The sequence below is a fragment of the Chaetura pelagica genome, unplaced genomic scaffold (genome assembly GCF_000747805.2).
Source record: "Chaetura pelagica isolate M959 unplaced genomic scaffold, ChaPel_1.0 scaffold79, whole genome shotgun sequence".
In the NCBI taxonomy this organism is placed as follows: Eukaryota; Metazoa; Chordata; class Aves; order Apodiformes; family Apodidae; genus Chaetura; species Chaetura pelagica.
In genome coordinates this window covers 505,404-521,991 of record NW_009969339.1, presented here as the reverse complement: position 1 = coordinate 521,991, position 16,588 = coordinate 505,404, and the positions used below count along the sequence as shown (strand labels likewise).

Below are 16,588 nucleotides of genomic sequence, written 5' to 3'. Positions count from 1 at the left end.
CTAGTTCCTTCTGTTTATTCCTTGTGCTGTGTGTGTTAGTGCATAAGCATTTCAGAGAGGGAAAAATACTATAATGCCACATCACAAGTGCTGAGCCACAACACCCAGGCACCTCTCCAGCAAGCCCACTTGTATGCCCATTCCCCTTTGAATCTGGCTTGAAGTTCTCTGGACAAGCCCTGGTAACTCTTGTTGCACCTAGGCTCATTTCCAGTGGGCCTGGTTTTATCCCCCACCCCTTTCAAAACTAGTTTAAAGCTCTTTCAGTGAGCCTAAATAACTCCCAGCAAAGAATCCCTTTCCCCCTTGTTGAGAGTTCTACACCACTTTTGCTAGCAGACCCAGTGCCATGTAATTATCTCCATGATCGAAAAACCTAAAGTTCATCCAATGGCCTCTAAGCCACACATTAATCAGTTGTGCTTTCCTAGTCCTTTCAGCTTTTCCTGCCACTGAAGAAACTGAGGAAAAGACCACCTGTGCTCCTGATCCCTCAATCATCTGGCCCAGTTTTCTGAAATCCCTTTTCATTGCCCTGGGACTTGCCTTGGCAACCTCATCAGTGCCCACCCGCGTGACCACTGGTGGGTGGTGATCAGAGGCTGCACCAGGCCTGGGAGTTTCTTGGTGACATCACTAACCCAGGCTCCAGGGAGCCAGCAGACCTCCCTCAGAGAGGTCTGGGTTGGAACTGGGGCCCTCAGTTCTGCTTGAAAGAGAATCTTCTACAACAATTACCTTCCTCTTGTTCTTAGCAGAGGCAGCCCTAATGCATGGGGCAGACTGCCTTGGCAACTCCCTGGATGGGCCTTTGTCAGTACCCTCAGTTACCTGGTTTTCCTGATCCAGGGCCACCTGTTCTGTGAAATGCACATGTGAAAGTGAGGGATGCTGGGAGGGGGTTCACCTGTTGCCTTGAGCTGGGACCCACTTCCAGTTCCCCTCTTCTCTCAGGTCCCCTTCCTCTGCCTGGTGAACATGAGGGCAGGGGATCCTCTGCTTCTCATGAAGCCTCCACCTTGAGGCTTTTTTTTCAAGGATGGTAGGGTATTACTTCACCAGTCTGTCTCTCTTTCACGTTCCTGGATACTCTGCAGTCTTTCCACTTCCTCTTTCAGCTCAGCCACTAGGCTGAGTAAATCATTCACCTGGTCACACCAGGTGTTCTCTCTGCTGTTCTCCCACATGTGTGACAGGCCGAGACATTCTCTGCAGCCAGAGACTTGTACAGCTGTATCTTTGAGAGGGACTTCTGCCTGGGTTGTCTCTGTCCTTCTGGTGGTGGTTTTCACCCAAATACCTTAGCTAGGTCATCTTCTGGGGAATAAACATAAAGTACAGAATGATCCCTGCCTTGGAGATCTTCTAGCCTAGAGTAAAGCAAGAAGCAGCACGGGAGTGAAAACCAGATAATACTTTCTTAGACTTTCTCAATTCTGCTGCAGCCAATCCTCTTTTTGTCTGAAAATACATTAGTCCCATGATCTAGTAATTGTGAACACGCAGATTGGCAATGACAGATTTCCTTCCCCTCCCTTCCCAGTTAAACAGTGACATCTAAACAAGATTTTGGGGGTATAAAATAGGAAGTACAGACTTCCTATTTTATAGGCAATTACACAAACCTTCCTTGAAAGGGCGTGGTCTGCTTCTTTGAAAGATATAGCACTTATTCTGAAGACTTACTTGCCAAGAAAATGCTGTGGTCAGTTTATATCCCCTGTCTCCCGTGGTAGGGAAGAGTGGTTTTTCTGGTTTCTGCATCAGAGGATTCTGATACTTTTGCAGGGGGGGAGGCTGGACAGGGAGAGTCACCTGTCAGGTTGGATCATCTACATCACAGACAACTCTGGATCCAGGTAAGGGAACTGCTTTATCTCCAGGGAAAGCAAAATGGCAGAGAATCTGCTCACATAAAAGGGCTTGTGAGTCATTAAGGGATTCCTTAGCTTTAATGATTATTCAAGGACTCAGCTGGTTGTTTCTGGTGTAAGTAAGTGGCATTCAGGAATCTGAAAGTCAATAGGAACTTAGAAAGAGGTTTTTTCCATGCTCCCCTGAAGTAGAAAAGAGTCTCAGCTCTGTAATATACATTACTAGGTGAATTTATTAATTTATGATGCTTTTGAGAGAGCAATAAGAGATCACCAAAAGGACTTAAATTCCAGTACTGAAAATCTGGTTTCCAATATTGGAACCACTCAATCTACTCTCAATAGCAATGAACACCAAAAAGAAAAAAAGAAAAAAAAAAAAGAAAAAAAAAGAAAAAGAAAGAGAGAAACCATTTATTTGGTCTTATTTTTACAATTTGCAACTTGTTTTGAGAACAGCTGGAAAAGTTGCACATTGAACAGGAATCTGAAAGTGAATGAATATGGAAATTCCACCGCTGTAGATCTCAGGACCTGTGTGCTTGGGGATCATATTCTAAAGGAAGGTAAAAAAACAGAACATCATTGTAGTTCGTTGGGAAGGCTTTGAGCATGAAGAGCAGAATGATGACTGAATTTGAAGGCTGAGTTCACAGATTAGGACTATTTCTTCCTGCTACTCAGCTGAAATAATCCCTGCACTTCCTTGGAAATATGCATTTACTTCTTAATTCTCTGCTCATATTGCAAGCTCACACAATAAGAAGACCAGAATTTTTGTCCTGCTCTAAATACTTGGTAGATGTTCTTTCAGAATGTCACTCCAACATAAAGACTAAAGAAGTTCCCTAATTCAGTTTTACTTCTCTTTATGTGAAATGAAAACAAGAAGCTTCACAATAGGCAGAGCCAGACAGTAGCCACTGGGCAGTGAAAACAGTTATCCTCTGAATTAAGATCAAGCTTGTATGCAAAGGACAATATGACCATGAAAGAGATTGTCATCCTTCTGCTGAATCTGTATTTGGTCTTCAGTGTCCAAGACATTCGAGGTGAGTTTCAAATTTATATTCTCTTTAATCCTTCTTTTTGTATTTGTCTCCTTTTTTTCAGTTAATGCTCTTCTTCATCTTCTGTTGCTTTTCTGCTTCCCTCTGCCACCATCTTCTGTGCTCTAGGAGAACAGAAATGTAGAGCAAAACCAATGTGTAGAAGATACATATGCAGACAAATCAGTTGTATTTTGGTGGTATGTACAAGTGAAATACTGGATAAACGGATATGAACAAGCTGAGTGGTTAATGAGGGAACAGGAGAGAGGATTAGACTGTGATAGTTAGTGAAAACAGGAAAACAGAGGACTGCATTATTCAGATTGTAGTTTACAGGGGTAAAGACATGTGAAGAGACACAAGATGTGGGGGTGTGTGTGGGCTACCAAAAGTAACATCCAGATGACCTGATTTACTTCTTGTGGAATTGCTGACAGATAAAGACCATCTGCCATATCCATGGCCTGTGTTTCTGCATTTAATGGTTTTCCTCTTCTGATGCAATGAGAGCTACTTTTTACCTTTTATCCCCCGCCTTTTGTTCTTGTTTTTCTTTCTCTCCCTCACCCCCACCCTCCTCCGTATTTTTTTTCTTTATTTTCTTTCTTTCTCTCTTTCTTCCCTTTCCTTTAATCTAATTTGATAGGAACAGAAGTGTCTCCTTTTATCACCCAGTGCCCTATGTCTGCACCAGGCTAAGCCCATACCCATCCTGAACACATCAGAATACAAGTGTTGCCAGAAGGTGTGTCTCCTGGACAGGTACCTTTTCCAAGACAGATGCCAGTGCCTGACATCCCAGTAGCTGGAGGAATTATGCTCAGTGTCAACTGCGGTACAGCCCCCGTTGAGATCTCTGAAGGAGAATGTATTGCAGGATGGGGCAGACCAGTCTCTTGGCATTCCAGGCCTTAGCTTTACATTCCACCCTGACCAGAGATCTGGTGATTTCTGGTTCATAATTCTAGTTCCAATCACTCTGGGCATACTTCTGAGTCATAACAAGATTCTTCCCAGAGCATCCAACTTTTAAATATACCTTTCTAGTGTCATAACCTTTACTAGGAGGTTAGTGGCAAAGAAGTCCCATACAGCAACTCACAAAAATGAGAAGATCACCATATGCCTGCTGACTATGACACCTGTTAATCCCTGGAAACAATCCGTGTTTGAAAAGTGATACCTTGGTTAGAATTATGTGTCTTGCTGGCACAAAGGTCTCACTCACATTGTTGTTACCTGTAGCGTGGCTTGGACACTTGTGTGTTGTGGAGCTGTGCAGAACAGTCACATCTCTGTCTGTGTTTTCACTGAGATTCATTTGCTCGGGCCACAAGAAGAGTTCTTTTATCAGTGCCTTCCCCATTCTGCTGGCAGAATCACTCTACCTGCTGCTGTCTCTCACTCTTTACATTTGTAATCACTGCTTTGTTTGTTTGTTTGTTTGTTTGTTTTCCTGGATTCCTTCCTCAGAGAGTGTTCCTATGAAGAGCCTGCGCTGCTACAGTGACTACAAGTCACAGGTGACTTGCACATGGATGGAGCACTCAGAGGCTCATGCCCTCGTTGGTGTGACTCTTTACCAAAGGGATGATATTAGCATGTAAGTACCTGAAGTGTGCTGTGCTGGATGAAAGTCTGAAGGGAAATCGGCCACAACTTGGAATCCTGGGGACCGACAGTCAAGTTTTCAGAAAGCTTGGCCATCTCTTTCTGTCACTGGGTTGAAGTAAAAGTTGTGCCTGCTTCTGAGGCCTCTCCTAGGAAAGGGGAATGAGTGGAGTGTGTTGCTGGAGTTATTTTTATCGCCTTTACAATTCTTTTTCCATACTTTTGTTGTGGGATCATAGGTATGGAAGGAGATGAAGCATATGGATTGCTATTAATGAGGTGGAGAAGTTGGTGTCAGAACAAGTGTGAACCTGGATATTGTTTATAAACCTAAAAGGGAGGAGACATTCCCCCCATTATGTTGCCCATTTCAGAGCATCACTGAGAGTATGGTTTTTATCTCTTCTGAGTAACATGTATTGACTGTGTGTCTGTGAGATAGAGAGGACTGGTAAGTCTATCTGTGCTGTCATTTCTCCTTGCAAGAGATACTGGGCTGTTTATGACAGTATCTTTCTGTTACATGTGTTTCCTTATGAAAATTGATCTGAATCACTAGACTGGATCAATTGTGAGGATAAGAAAGGCCAAAGATGGAGGAATAGTCAAAGGAGAGAAGAAGACAAAGATGGAAAGCTGAGAAGCAAATGAATTAGAGCCTGGGAATACAGGAAGGAAAGGAAAGTGAAAGAGCTCTCGATTTTCTTGTAAAGAAGAGAGAATTACTAGTCCTAAAGGCAGTGGAAATCAGTGGAAGGTCTTTGGAACAGGACTTTAAGGCTAGTACTTCTGGGAAAAGATGATTAAAAATTACTTGGACCTTTGGGGGATTTTCTGGAACGTTGTTACGTGGTGGAGTGTGTGGATCAGGAAACATGACTGAGTCGAACTTATCAGGCAAGCAGGTGTTATCTGTGGAGAGTCACACAGCTGAAATCAAAATGACCAGTGATTAAACAGGTCAGCTCATAGATGAAGAATAGTTGACTAAATCCCAAACTGTAAGGTAATGCTGGTGGGTAGGTAGAAATATCTTCAGGACTACACAACCCTTGGGCTGACTCTTTGGTTTAAGGGGACACAGAGGTGTGGTCAGTCCCACCCATACTTCAGGAATATCCCTGGTTTATTGCTAATACCCAACTTTTAAAAATAGCAATAGTGCTAAATCATGTTTGCTGACACAGAGTTGGCTGGAGACTGCATCCTATTCTGGAAGACAGTATTTGGCCTTAGATATTCACAGCTTAATATTTCTCATCTGAACTGGAACAATATAATGCACTGGGCATGAAGCCATAAGCGCAAACAAAATTCCAGAGGATACAAAATGAAGCAACACATCTCTCCAGCAGCTCAGGCTACTGCAAGCATGCAAAGCTTATCCTCTCCTGTCTAGTTTAAAATATTGATTCTAATTTTCATGATGTTCCTTGGCCTGGAGAAAGGCTATCTAAAAGGATGATTAATATTCTGGATGAAATCTTCAATGAATACGTAAGTTCCCTTGGCAGAACAGAACTGCTAAGGATACAGAAATACATTTTGGTTGGAGAAATTCTGTTTTAAACTGTGTGTTTCTGGGACTGCAAAATATATGTCTTCAGGAAGCTAAGGATCATAAGAGACTGTACTGCCTTTTACTCTGAGTAGAAGGTGCATTTCCATGACATTATTTTTCTTCTTACTATTTCTCACACAAACAATATGGGTTACGTAGAGCTAGGCAAAAAACTAACAAAAATAAACAGATAGCAAAATAGAACATCCTGCAGCACGACTTAGAAATAGGAAGGCAGCTGACAAAAATTCTGGTGTTAAAATTTTTTGTCATATTAACTGATGTGAAACAGGACTAATAGGTACAGTGAGAAGAGGACATAAGTGTCTGAGTAAATTATGACAACAGAATGGTCTGGAATTGGTTTTAGGCATTTAATTTTGCATTAACTGTAGGTCTCCAAATAATATCTTCATAGATCACTTTCTCTACACACAGGGAGAACAAGGAGATGTTCTGCCAACGCCAGAGGGAAAATGACTTACATGAGGCCCCAGACTCCTATGTGCACTGGGTTTGTCGCAACACTACAGACAATTTTGGAATAGGAGTAGAAGATATTTACAGTTTCAAACCTAAGAAGGTGCTTCAAGCAGAACTGAATGTTGATCTTTTTCAAAATGGTAAGTATTAAATACCAGATTCTCATTCTCCAATTAATATTAGGGATCTTTGAGAATGTGTTTGCCATTCAGTCAGGAAATTAATTCCACTTTTATTGTGAAAAGTGCTGGAGCTCCACGTTGAGAGGATGGAACAGGGAGATAAGCAGGCAAGTTTCTGAGAGCAGATGGATCTGGAAGGGGGACTCAGCAGGAGCTACTTGCTGTGGCAGGAATAAGATACTCCAGAAATGGGGAAGCTTATATAGCTTATATTTCTTCTCATGGGTTGCACCTTCATCTTCCAGTTCAGGTCCTCCCACCTCAAAACCTCTCGATCAGCTTGATGAGATCAGGAGACTTCTTGCTGACTTGGAAAGCACCTGATGGAAGCCAAGGGCTGAGAGATGCCCTGGACTATGAAGTCACTTACAAGCGGGAGTGGGAGCCCTGGGAGGTAAGAGAGAAGGAGCTGGGCTGTTCTGGTTTGCACCCTTTGGGGTGGTTGAGAGTCTGTGGTAGAAGTTGTGCAAATGACTTCCCCTTTCTCAGGCACTAAGAGGACATGCAACAAATGTTGTTTCAGGTGGGATGGATGGGGCTTCCTTTGTGTTTGCAAGTGACTTGTCCAGTGAAATACCCTGAGCTGAATGCAGAGATCTGTTCTCCACTGGAAAACAAAACAAAACAAAACAGCGTGATTGCATTTTGACTTGGAATTTAGTTTGCTCTGAATCTCTCCCAAGTGGAATTAAATTACATTCCAACAGGAACCTGTGGGTACATGTGGAAAAATAGCAAAATACATTTGAGGCTTCTTTCCATTCCAAAAGGATATGTTTTGGTTTGGGTGTTTTTGTTTTGCTTTGTTTTGTTATTTTAGTTTTTAGGAGCCCATACCCTTTGCCCTTCTGTTTCCCTGGATCTGCATATGTTTCAGTTCTGTACCTGTCAGCCTGTTCCTTTTAAGAGAAGTATCTTGGCCAGATTCCCACAAAGTTCTGCACTGAGCTGTGTTGTAAACTTGAGTGTAACTGTCAGTGAAGACAACCTGGGCTCTGCAGGCTGCAGGAGCTGGCTTGCCTGCTGGGGTAGATTATGCTCAGCAGTGCCTCTGCCTCAGCCTTCCTGTGCTGGGCTGGCAGACTGCATGCTGAAGCCCCTTTAGTATGGGAGCAAGGGGCACTGCACAGCAGCTTGTGAATGGACCATCACATGCATGGGGCTACTGGGAGATACAGCCTGGCAGCCAGCTCCTCTCACTTTTTCCCTGTCTCCTCTCCACCCTTTTTCACCATTCCCTACTTCCCAATTTCCTCCCTTCCCTCTCTGTCTCCTTTCCTCCAACAACAGAAAGCTGCCTCACTCTTGCTCTCCAACACCATACGTTGCCATCTCAGCCAGAAGGACCTTGTCCCGGGGAGCAGCTACGTTGCCCGTGTGCGAGCCAGACCAGGTCAGGCCGGGGGCTTCTCTGGGCAGTACAGCGAGTGGAGCACGGAGGTGACCTGGGAGACCCCTGAAGGTAGCGTGGGATGGAGCAGGGACATGCAGGGCTGGAGGGGCTGGAAGGGAAGCCAGACCTTTCCTGTGACTTGGCTTGCTCTTATCTTCTCTGAAGGTGGCCTTCAGCCCAGGAACCTTCGCTGCCTCTTCAATGGTGTGAATGGCCTGACGTGCAGCTGGGAAGTGAAGAAAGCGATTGTCACTTCTGTCCTCTTCAGCTTGTTCTTCAGGGCCACTCCAGCATCAAAGTACGTGCTCTGCCCATAGCAGTGTGCTTGCACCACTCCTATGGAGCATCTGCTCTGTCCTGTTCCCTCTGATCTCAGCTCAACCTCCTTTTCCCCCCCTCAGAGAACAGGAGTGCACTCCTGTGCATGAGAAGGCTTTGCCCCACATCCCATATGTGGTCCAGAGCTGTGAGATCCCTGTGAGCAATCAGAGCCAGTACCATGTGTCTGTCCGGGCCAAGACAGAGGAGAAACTAATTGAAGCCTACAAGAACAGTGAGTTCTTGCTGTGTTGTTTCTTGCTTCTCCTGGTTGTTTCCTGGAGAGGTGCCTGGTTGGGCAAGTGGGGCAGAGGAGAGCAGTGGTGAGGAAAAGTGTGTGGGAAGAGGAGGAGACCAAGACTAATGAATAAAGGAACTGGATGATGTCTCAGGTCAGAGGTCTGGAAGAGGTGGCTTGTAGGTGAGGACTTGGTAAGTGAGACTTGTTACTCAGAGGAAGGTAACAGCAGTAGAAACTGCTGTGCAGAAATTCCAGTTGTGACCCAGAGCTCCTCAGTGAGTGACTGATGACTTCTCTGTGATAGACCTTCATGGGCATCCCAAATGACAGGGAGCTGTGGTGAGATGTGTTTGTGGTGCAAGAAGCCAGGGGAGTTCTTGGGGGTTTTTGCAGCGGCATCTGGAGCACTGGATGAGGTAGGACTCCTCTGCTGAGTGAGGTGTGTCAAGTGGATCATCTCTGCATGTATCTGGAGTTACTGGTGCTGCTTTTCACAAAGCAGAGCTCCTGCAGTGGGTGAAAATATCAGGTAGTAGCTCCAGAAGAGCTGAACTTCTCTGGAAATGTAGTGAACCAGTACTGATGTTTCAAATATTGCTTTACTACTTGTCACTATCCAGGGGGTGCTGTCAATATTAATGGATATGGATTTTCTGTGATTTAATGGTCTACTGGTTTATTCTGTTTGACTAGAAAAGGAAGATGCAGGGATTTAAGGAGTGTTAAAAAGCTGAGACTTCTTACACTGCATAAAACAACATTGTTTTCAGTCTCTGGAAACTACTCACAGTGGTGAAAGGCACTTTGATAAGTCCTCTGAGACATTCTATGTGTTCCAGTTAAGACGCTGCCACCTGTAAATGTGTCAGTAACAAGGACAGAGAACCAAGAATATGAACTGAAGTGGATAAAACACACTTTCGCATATCCATCCATAACACAGAGATACCAAGTTGAGTACTGGAAAAACAACCAATATGAAAAGGTGAGGCTTAGGAGGTACAGGAGTCCTGGATTGATTTTTGCTGGGCAAATGGGAAGACATCTCCTCTCACCTCTATCATTTGTGATGCTTTCTTCTCTCCAGACTCTCCAGAAGTTAAATATCAGCAATGATGAACCCCCCTTCATCTTCACCCCGCAGATGCTGGCATCATCTACAGAATATAGGGGGAAAATGCGTGCGAGGGTGAATATGCAACAGGCATATGAGGGGCCTTGGAGTGAATGGAGTGAGGAGTTCACTTGGAAGACTGAGAATGGTACTTTTCATGTAGGCTTCCTCTGTAAGGTGTTGTGGACTGTTAATAGCTGAAATGCCTCTATAGAAAAATAGATACTCTCTCAGCTGGGGTTGAGGTTTGGTGCAACCATGAGGTAGCTGGAGCTGCTCAACAAAGTAGCTGTTGTGTCTGCATCCTTGCAGTTAAGCAGTGGTGCTAATGGAGGAGGTGAGCAGGAATGACCTTTTAAGCTTCCTTTCTTACTTCCCTTCACAAGGTGAGTATGACCAACAGTAAAGGTTTCTACATGGAGAATCAAGCAAAAGTCCCACCCAAAAGATCATCCTTGTTTCCTGCTTCCAGTAGTCCATCCTGCTATTTGTGACCTTCAGTCACAAATTCATAAGTCACAAGTTCAGCCTGAGACTGCAAGAATACAGAATATAAGCCATCAGCCTTTATGTTTGCACAGTGGCTATGGGGTTGCTTAAAATACACTGTAGAGTCTATTGGAGATAGGAACCTTTACATGTTTTTGCTGTTTCTAGACCTAGAGGCAAAATGCCTGCCATCACTGTGGTCCTGTGCCCAAAGTAATATGGTTTTACATTCTTTGTCCTGAGGAAGCTTGTAGTGGTAAGACATTAGGCAAATTTTGATGAATGTGCTCAGGATGAAATTGTTTTTTTGTTAATGATCATGGCCATTAGCAGAGGAAGCTCTTTCTTAGAAAAACTTCTGAGACCCCAACTCTTCAGGACTGTGCAGAGTAAGGTGACGCAACAAACATGCCTGAAGACATGTCCATTGTTCATGGTGGAGTAAGGTACCTAATGATATCTTTATTAGCCTAAATTGCTTCCTCTGATGTCAGTAAAAACCAGCAAAGACTCAGTAAAGTAAAACTATGAACACCTTGGGCCAGTGAGCTGTTCAGGCCACTTTTGGTCTCTCCTAATTTGGAGGGTATCCCAACAGCTTTAAGGCCTCATGATCCTATTCCTTCATCTGTTTGCACGAAGACTGACCAGAGTGAAAACCCTGTTATGCGAAGCAAACACTTTACAGGTGGTTACCTATTTGTCTCTACTCTGTTTCAGTTCTCCCACCTGTGGTTCTCCCAGTGATGCTCCCAGTTCTCATCATCACTTTGCTAATCATTGCTTACTTCAGCTACAAGTATTTCCTCAGGTAGGTTTGTGTTGTGAGATTTAGGAGATTTAGCAGCATGTTGGCCCCATGGGTGTGAGGCACAGCTTGTCCCCAGGAGAAAGAGGTCTCTGTGGAGATGAGCCTTGGTGTGCAGTGGGCAGCCTTGTGCACGTGTGTGCAAGGTGTGAGCAGGGTGGTGGTGTGCCAGGGCCTTGGTGGTGCCTCACTATGCAGAGCAGCAGGGTGTGTGGGGTGCAGGTCCAGGCTGAGAAGCAAATCTTGAGAACTCTGTGTTGTTGTTGCAGGAAGAAGCAACTGTGGGAGGAAAAGATTCCGAACCCCAGCAAGAGTCTCCTTATCCAGAGCTACCTGGGGGTAAGAGGGAACCATACATTTAAGGGTTCATTATGTCTCTCTTTTTCAGGACTTTCAATAATAGTAAGAGATCTTGTCTCCTAGTCCACAATGAGCAGATATTGTCATTATTAATCCTTATTGTTAGGAGTTCTGGTGGTATTCAACATAAATGTGTTCTTACATGTATACTATTAGACTTTGTGTTGTGCTGGTCAGCATCACTGTGATTTAATCAAGCTAGAAAATTTTCTGTGCTTTAAAATTTTGACTGTCTGAAATAAGGTAGTGGCATTAGCAAACTTGATCAGCTGGTGCTTTCATTTGTCTCCAAATAGTAATCAAACTAGTTCAGAGCTTTTTAGAATGGGTTGGTAGTCCTATTAAAGAAACTTTTATTTTAAGGAGCTGGATTTTCAGGAATAAATGTTACCATGTGCCTGTCTGTTACCATGACAAGCATTCTTTACTGGGAATCAAGGAAAACACTTAGCATTTGGTCAAAGCTGTTTAAGTAGAACCTCGGTCCCTTTTCCACCACATGGAAAGAGTGATACAGGAATACCTAGATTTTGGTGGTAAAAGTCTTCCAGTTTTGCAATAATAGCTCATTCAATAATGTGGCCACCCCAACACACACATGCACACAAACGCATATACAGAGGCATATTTTTGTGGAACAGTTGATTCTATTCTATGTTCATAAAGGATGGGTTCCAGTGAGTGTAGGTTCATGGCAATCATGTGCAACATGCCTTTTGTGTGAGACAAATGAACACTTCCAGTATCTACATTTATGTGTGAGTGAAGGAGTTAACACATTTGTTAACCATCACACAATTGTTATGTTGCTATAAAATGGACTTTCATGTTAATGACCTAGTTTAATATTAAATTTTCAAATAGTTGGCAAAGACTAGGTGTGGATTTTCTTGCACCAGAAGACAAACTGGTTTAGCTTATACTTAAGTCTCTGGTTAGTTTCTTTTGCATGAACTCCATAGTAAAAGCTAGAAATTTTTTGACTCTAAGAATCACCTTCACAGCTTTGTTACCCATCCCTTACCTGTTTCTCCATCCAAAAGCACTCACTGCCTTAATTTCATGGTTTTGAAATATTCCATCCCTGCACTTAATTACCTTATCCTAAATTTGGTAAATGTCCCACTAATTCTGTGTCTCTGGTCAGCTGGTACAGAAGGACAGTCATTGTACCTCTCTCTGTAGGTGAAATATTGCCCAGAGTGTCCCCATATGGTGTTGGAAAAGAGCACACACTGTAAAAAGCAGTAGCTTTGGTGTTTGTTGTGGTAGGAACCTGCAGCATCTCTATGAGCTCTTTAAGAGAGCACGTCCTATCCTCTATACTATGAAAGTTGGATAGGATAGGATAGGATAGGATAGGATAGGATAGGATAGGATAGGATAGGATAGGATAGGATAGGATAATTCATTTGGAATGGACATACCATGATCATCTAATCAACTGCCTGACCACTTTATGGCTGACCAAAAGTTAAAGCAAATTATTAAGGGTATTGTTCAAATGCCTCTGAAACACTGACACAGGGGTGGGGCATCAACCCAGGAAGCCTGTTCCAGTGTTTGACAACCCTCTCAGTAAAGAAGTCCTTCTTAATATCCAGTTTGAACCTCCCCTGGTGCAGCTTTGAGCCGTTCTCATGCATGCTGTCAAAGGATCCCCAGGAGAAGAGCTCAGCACCTCCCTCTCAACGTCCCCTTCTCAGAAAGAGAGCAATGAGGTCATTGTAGACATTGTGATCATTCAGCTGATGCAGCTGGTCTCTTCGATTTCAGTGTCCACAAATAGAAAGTCACTGTCCCCACATACATTGTCCTCTGCTCGAGGTACTGGGCAGCCCAAGGTCTATCAGTATTATTAAAAACTGAGGCCAAAAAATGCACTGAATTTTTCTGCATTGTCTTCATCCCAATTAGTGAAGTGACCATCATCAACGAGCATTGATCTAATGTTTTCTTTCAACTGGGTCTTGCTGTTAATGTACCTTAAAAAGCCCTTCTCATTGCCTGATACAACACTGACCAGCTTCAACTCTAATTGAGCTTTGACCTGTTGTGTCTCCTCCCTGCATATACGAACCACAGCTCTGACATCTTCCTGTGAAGCCTGAACTTGCTTCCAGAGATCATGCAATTTCTTTTTCCTCTTGAGCTTCAGAAGGAATTCCCTGTTCAGCCAAGCTGGTTGTCTGCTCTGCTTGCTTGATTTACAACACATTGGAATTTCCTGCCCCTGTGCTTTTAAAAGGTCATTCTTGAAGACTGACCAACAGTCATGGACCCCTGAGATCTCCCAAGGAGCAATTCCCAAGGAGCATTGCTAAGTGCCTCTCTGAATAGCTTCACATTTACTCTCTTAAAATGTAGGGTAGCAACCCTGCTGTCTTTCTTTCTCATTATTCTGAAGATTTTAAACTCCATAATTTTGTGATCATTATGGCCCAGACAGTCACCTACCATTACATCTTTCACGAGTCCTCCTCTGTTCACAAATAACAAGTCTTTCCCAGCTGGATCACTGAGTACTTATAGTTAGGTCAGTGGTAAGGCAATACAGGTTTGAAGTGACCATCTTCTGGGGACATAGGCTCTCCTGTTTGTTTTCTTTGTCCATGAGGAATGTGTAATTCTTGATTCTACTACCAGTGAGACACTGCTCTTTTGTCATGTCTGCTTTTTCATTTTCAGAAGGTACCTTTAGGGACCTGGCCAACAAGCAGCCAGCTGGACTTCAACAAACACAGCCTTTCAGAGAAGATGGAGCAGGCTAGCTTCCTGCAAGTTGTGGGCAGGTGAGTGAGCAGCACGTTATAGTGACACTGTGAATGACAGTCTCAAAGAACTCCCTAAATCATGACAGGATATAAACAAATGTTCTGTCACTAAAAAGCCTATACAAGTTGCTTTTGAGGAACGGGTATAATTTTTTGTTATCTTGGTTAGCCTGCTTCTCCAATAAGTAACATTTCTAACCCTATGTGTAAATATGCGTTTTCAACTAAGTTAGCTTTAAATTGAATGTTTACCACAATCATACCTCTCATGAGCAACTTTTAACTTCCCCACATTCAGGCAGACAAAGACTTTGGCAGTCCTTGAAGAGCAGGCTAAGAAGACCAATGTTTCTACTGTTGTGCTGAACCTACAAAACCCATACCATGCTTTGGATGAGTCAGATGACTGCTCAGGTCGGATTGCTGGTCATGCCTTGCCTGTTTCAAAGAGAAAAAGTCTTGATGCAAGTATTGCTTCCCAGACAGCAATCCCTCGTTTTGATTTCAATGGTCCATACTTGTACACCCCGGTGATGTCCTCCCAGCCTGATATGCATCAGAGCCTGGCACTGGATCCAGTGGGAGTCCGTGAGAAATCGGTTTCCCTTCAGTATGTGACCCTCCCAAAAGAAGACTGTCCCCAGGCTCCTCAGAGGCAAAACCAGCCAGAAGCAGATCCTCCAGAACCCCTTCTGCTCCCAAGTCAGAAAGAAGTGATGCAGCATCTCGGCAATGAGAAAGGAGTCTCACCGGCCCCACCAGCCTGTGGGAAGGGCAGGAACACAAGAACAGAAGAGCAGAAACATACAGGGCCTCTTAGCTGTGTCACGTCTCCTCAGCAGCACCCCTTGGAGTACATCACTACAGAGAGCCTGTCGCTGCCATCAGCCAGTGACTCCACCCGTCCACCTCTAGTCACTGCTGGGGAGTTACCTGGTGACTCACAGGAGCCCCAGCCCCTCAGTGACCACTCTTGCCATGAGTTTTCTCCCAGGAAAACTTGTGTCATGGTCCCAGTTTCAGGCCAAGCACCAGCTTCTTCTCCTGAATCACACCTGGAGGCATTTGGAGACTATCTTTCTGTCCCTTTAAATCTCCATGAACATTCAGAACCCACAACAATTTCTTTGCCTGTCTTACAGAAGGGAAACGATCTTCCTAGAAAGCAGCCTCTGCCAGAGGGTAACTTGGTGGTGTTGAACCCTGACAGCACTGAGCCAGTTTTCCTTTGCCAGGTTGGTGACTATTGCTTCCACAGCCTGAAATCCAGTGTGAAGATGGATATTAGTCAGGAAGACCACCAAGCCAAGAAACCTTCTGAAGGCAAAGCAACATCTGGGAAGCCTGTATCTGATGATGAATCTATCACTGAGAAGGAAAAGGATGTATCAAAAATGCAGGCTATTCAACTTTACAAAAACCTGAAATCAGATGATTACTTTTCCTGGCAGCAGTCTTTGAGGATCACAGAAATCTGTTAAATGGGCGAATATTAATGAATACCAAAGCTACAGGTAACTGCAAGAGGTTGCAACTATCTGATGAAAACCAACCTTTCAACCTCAGAACAAATAAACCTCTTTTTCCAGCTTCCAGACAAACATGTTGAAAGACTTGAAGTAGCTCAGTATCCTTCTCAATGGCCTTCAAAGATTTGACATAAAAGACAATCCAGATACTGCCCTTTGGTGGTTTTCGAACTTCTCAGCTTATCCACAATGAACAGTTTAGCCTCCTTATGATCCTCTGACAGACCAGAGTCATCTTGCAATAATACCAGGTTGCCTGAGGGAAAACTCATGGCAGGAAGTGCAGAATCAACAGCATGAGATGTTATCAGAAGACAGGCTTGGAAACCTTGTAAGGAAAACTTATATTCCTAAGAGCGATTTTGTAGAACTTTTATGTGCTTGTAAAATAGATCTAAGATTCACCAAGGAGCTTTCATATCTCAACTGTTCCACTACTGGCATGAAATCAGTACTAAAGTGAAAAAGTCCCAGTGAGTAATAGAAGGGTAAAGAAAATTGTGAAAGAAATGTTAAGGTGCAATGTATCACTGTGTATTCTAAGGGTAAGAAGGAAACATGGGATACATCAAGTAGGCTGTAGAGAACCCTGGGGAAGAAGAAACATTACTGAAAGGAAACCCAAGGGCTTGAAAGGTGCAGAAAAAGGAAGGGAATGGAACAGGTAACAGAAAATGACAAGGAAGAAATGCTGTGAAGGTGCACATGTCTGTATCTGCTGGGGTTTTTCTGCTTCTAAGTGTTAGAGAGCAGTATGGTTTTAAGTTCATTGGCTGATTATGATATAATTACTCTTAAC

The 16,588-nt window shown here is 43.7% G+C and overlaps 1 protein-coding gene across 1 annotated transcript; it reads left to right on the top strand.

The window, feature by feature from the left end:
- Positions 1–2,856: 2,856 nt before the first annotated feature.
- CSF2RB (colony stimulating factor 2 receptor, beta, low-affinity (granulocyte-macrophage)) lies at positions 2,857–15,741 on the top strand. The gene is made up of 13 exons (XM_010005751.1): positions 2,857–2,926; positions 4,400–4,529; positions 6,537–6,721; positions 7,009–7,157; positions 8,054–8,225; positions 8,322–8,454; positions 8,558–8,709; positions 9,555–9,700; positions 9,803–9,977; positions 11,039–11,129; positions 11,396–11,465; positions 14,175–14,278; positions 14,559–15,741. Exons 1-13 carry the CDS (start codon positions 2,857–2,859, stop codon positions 15,739–15,741), a joined length of 2,760 nt encoding a protein of 919 aa, XP_010004053.1.
- Positions 15,742–16,588: the final 847 nt, after the last annotated feature.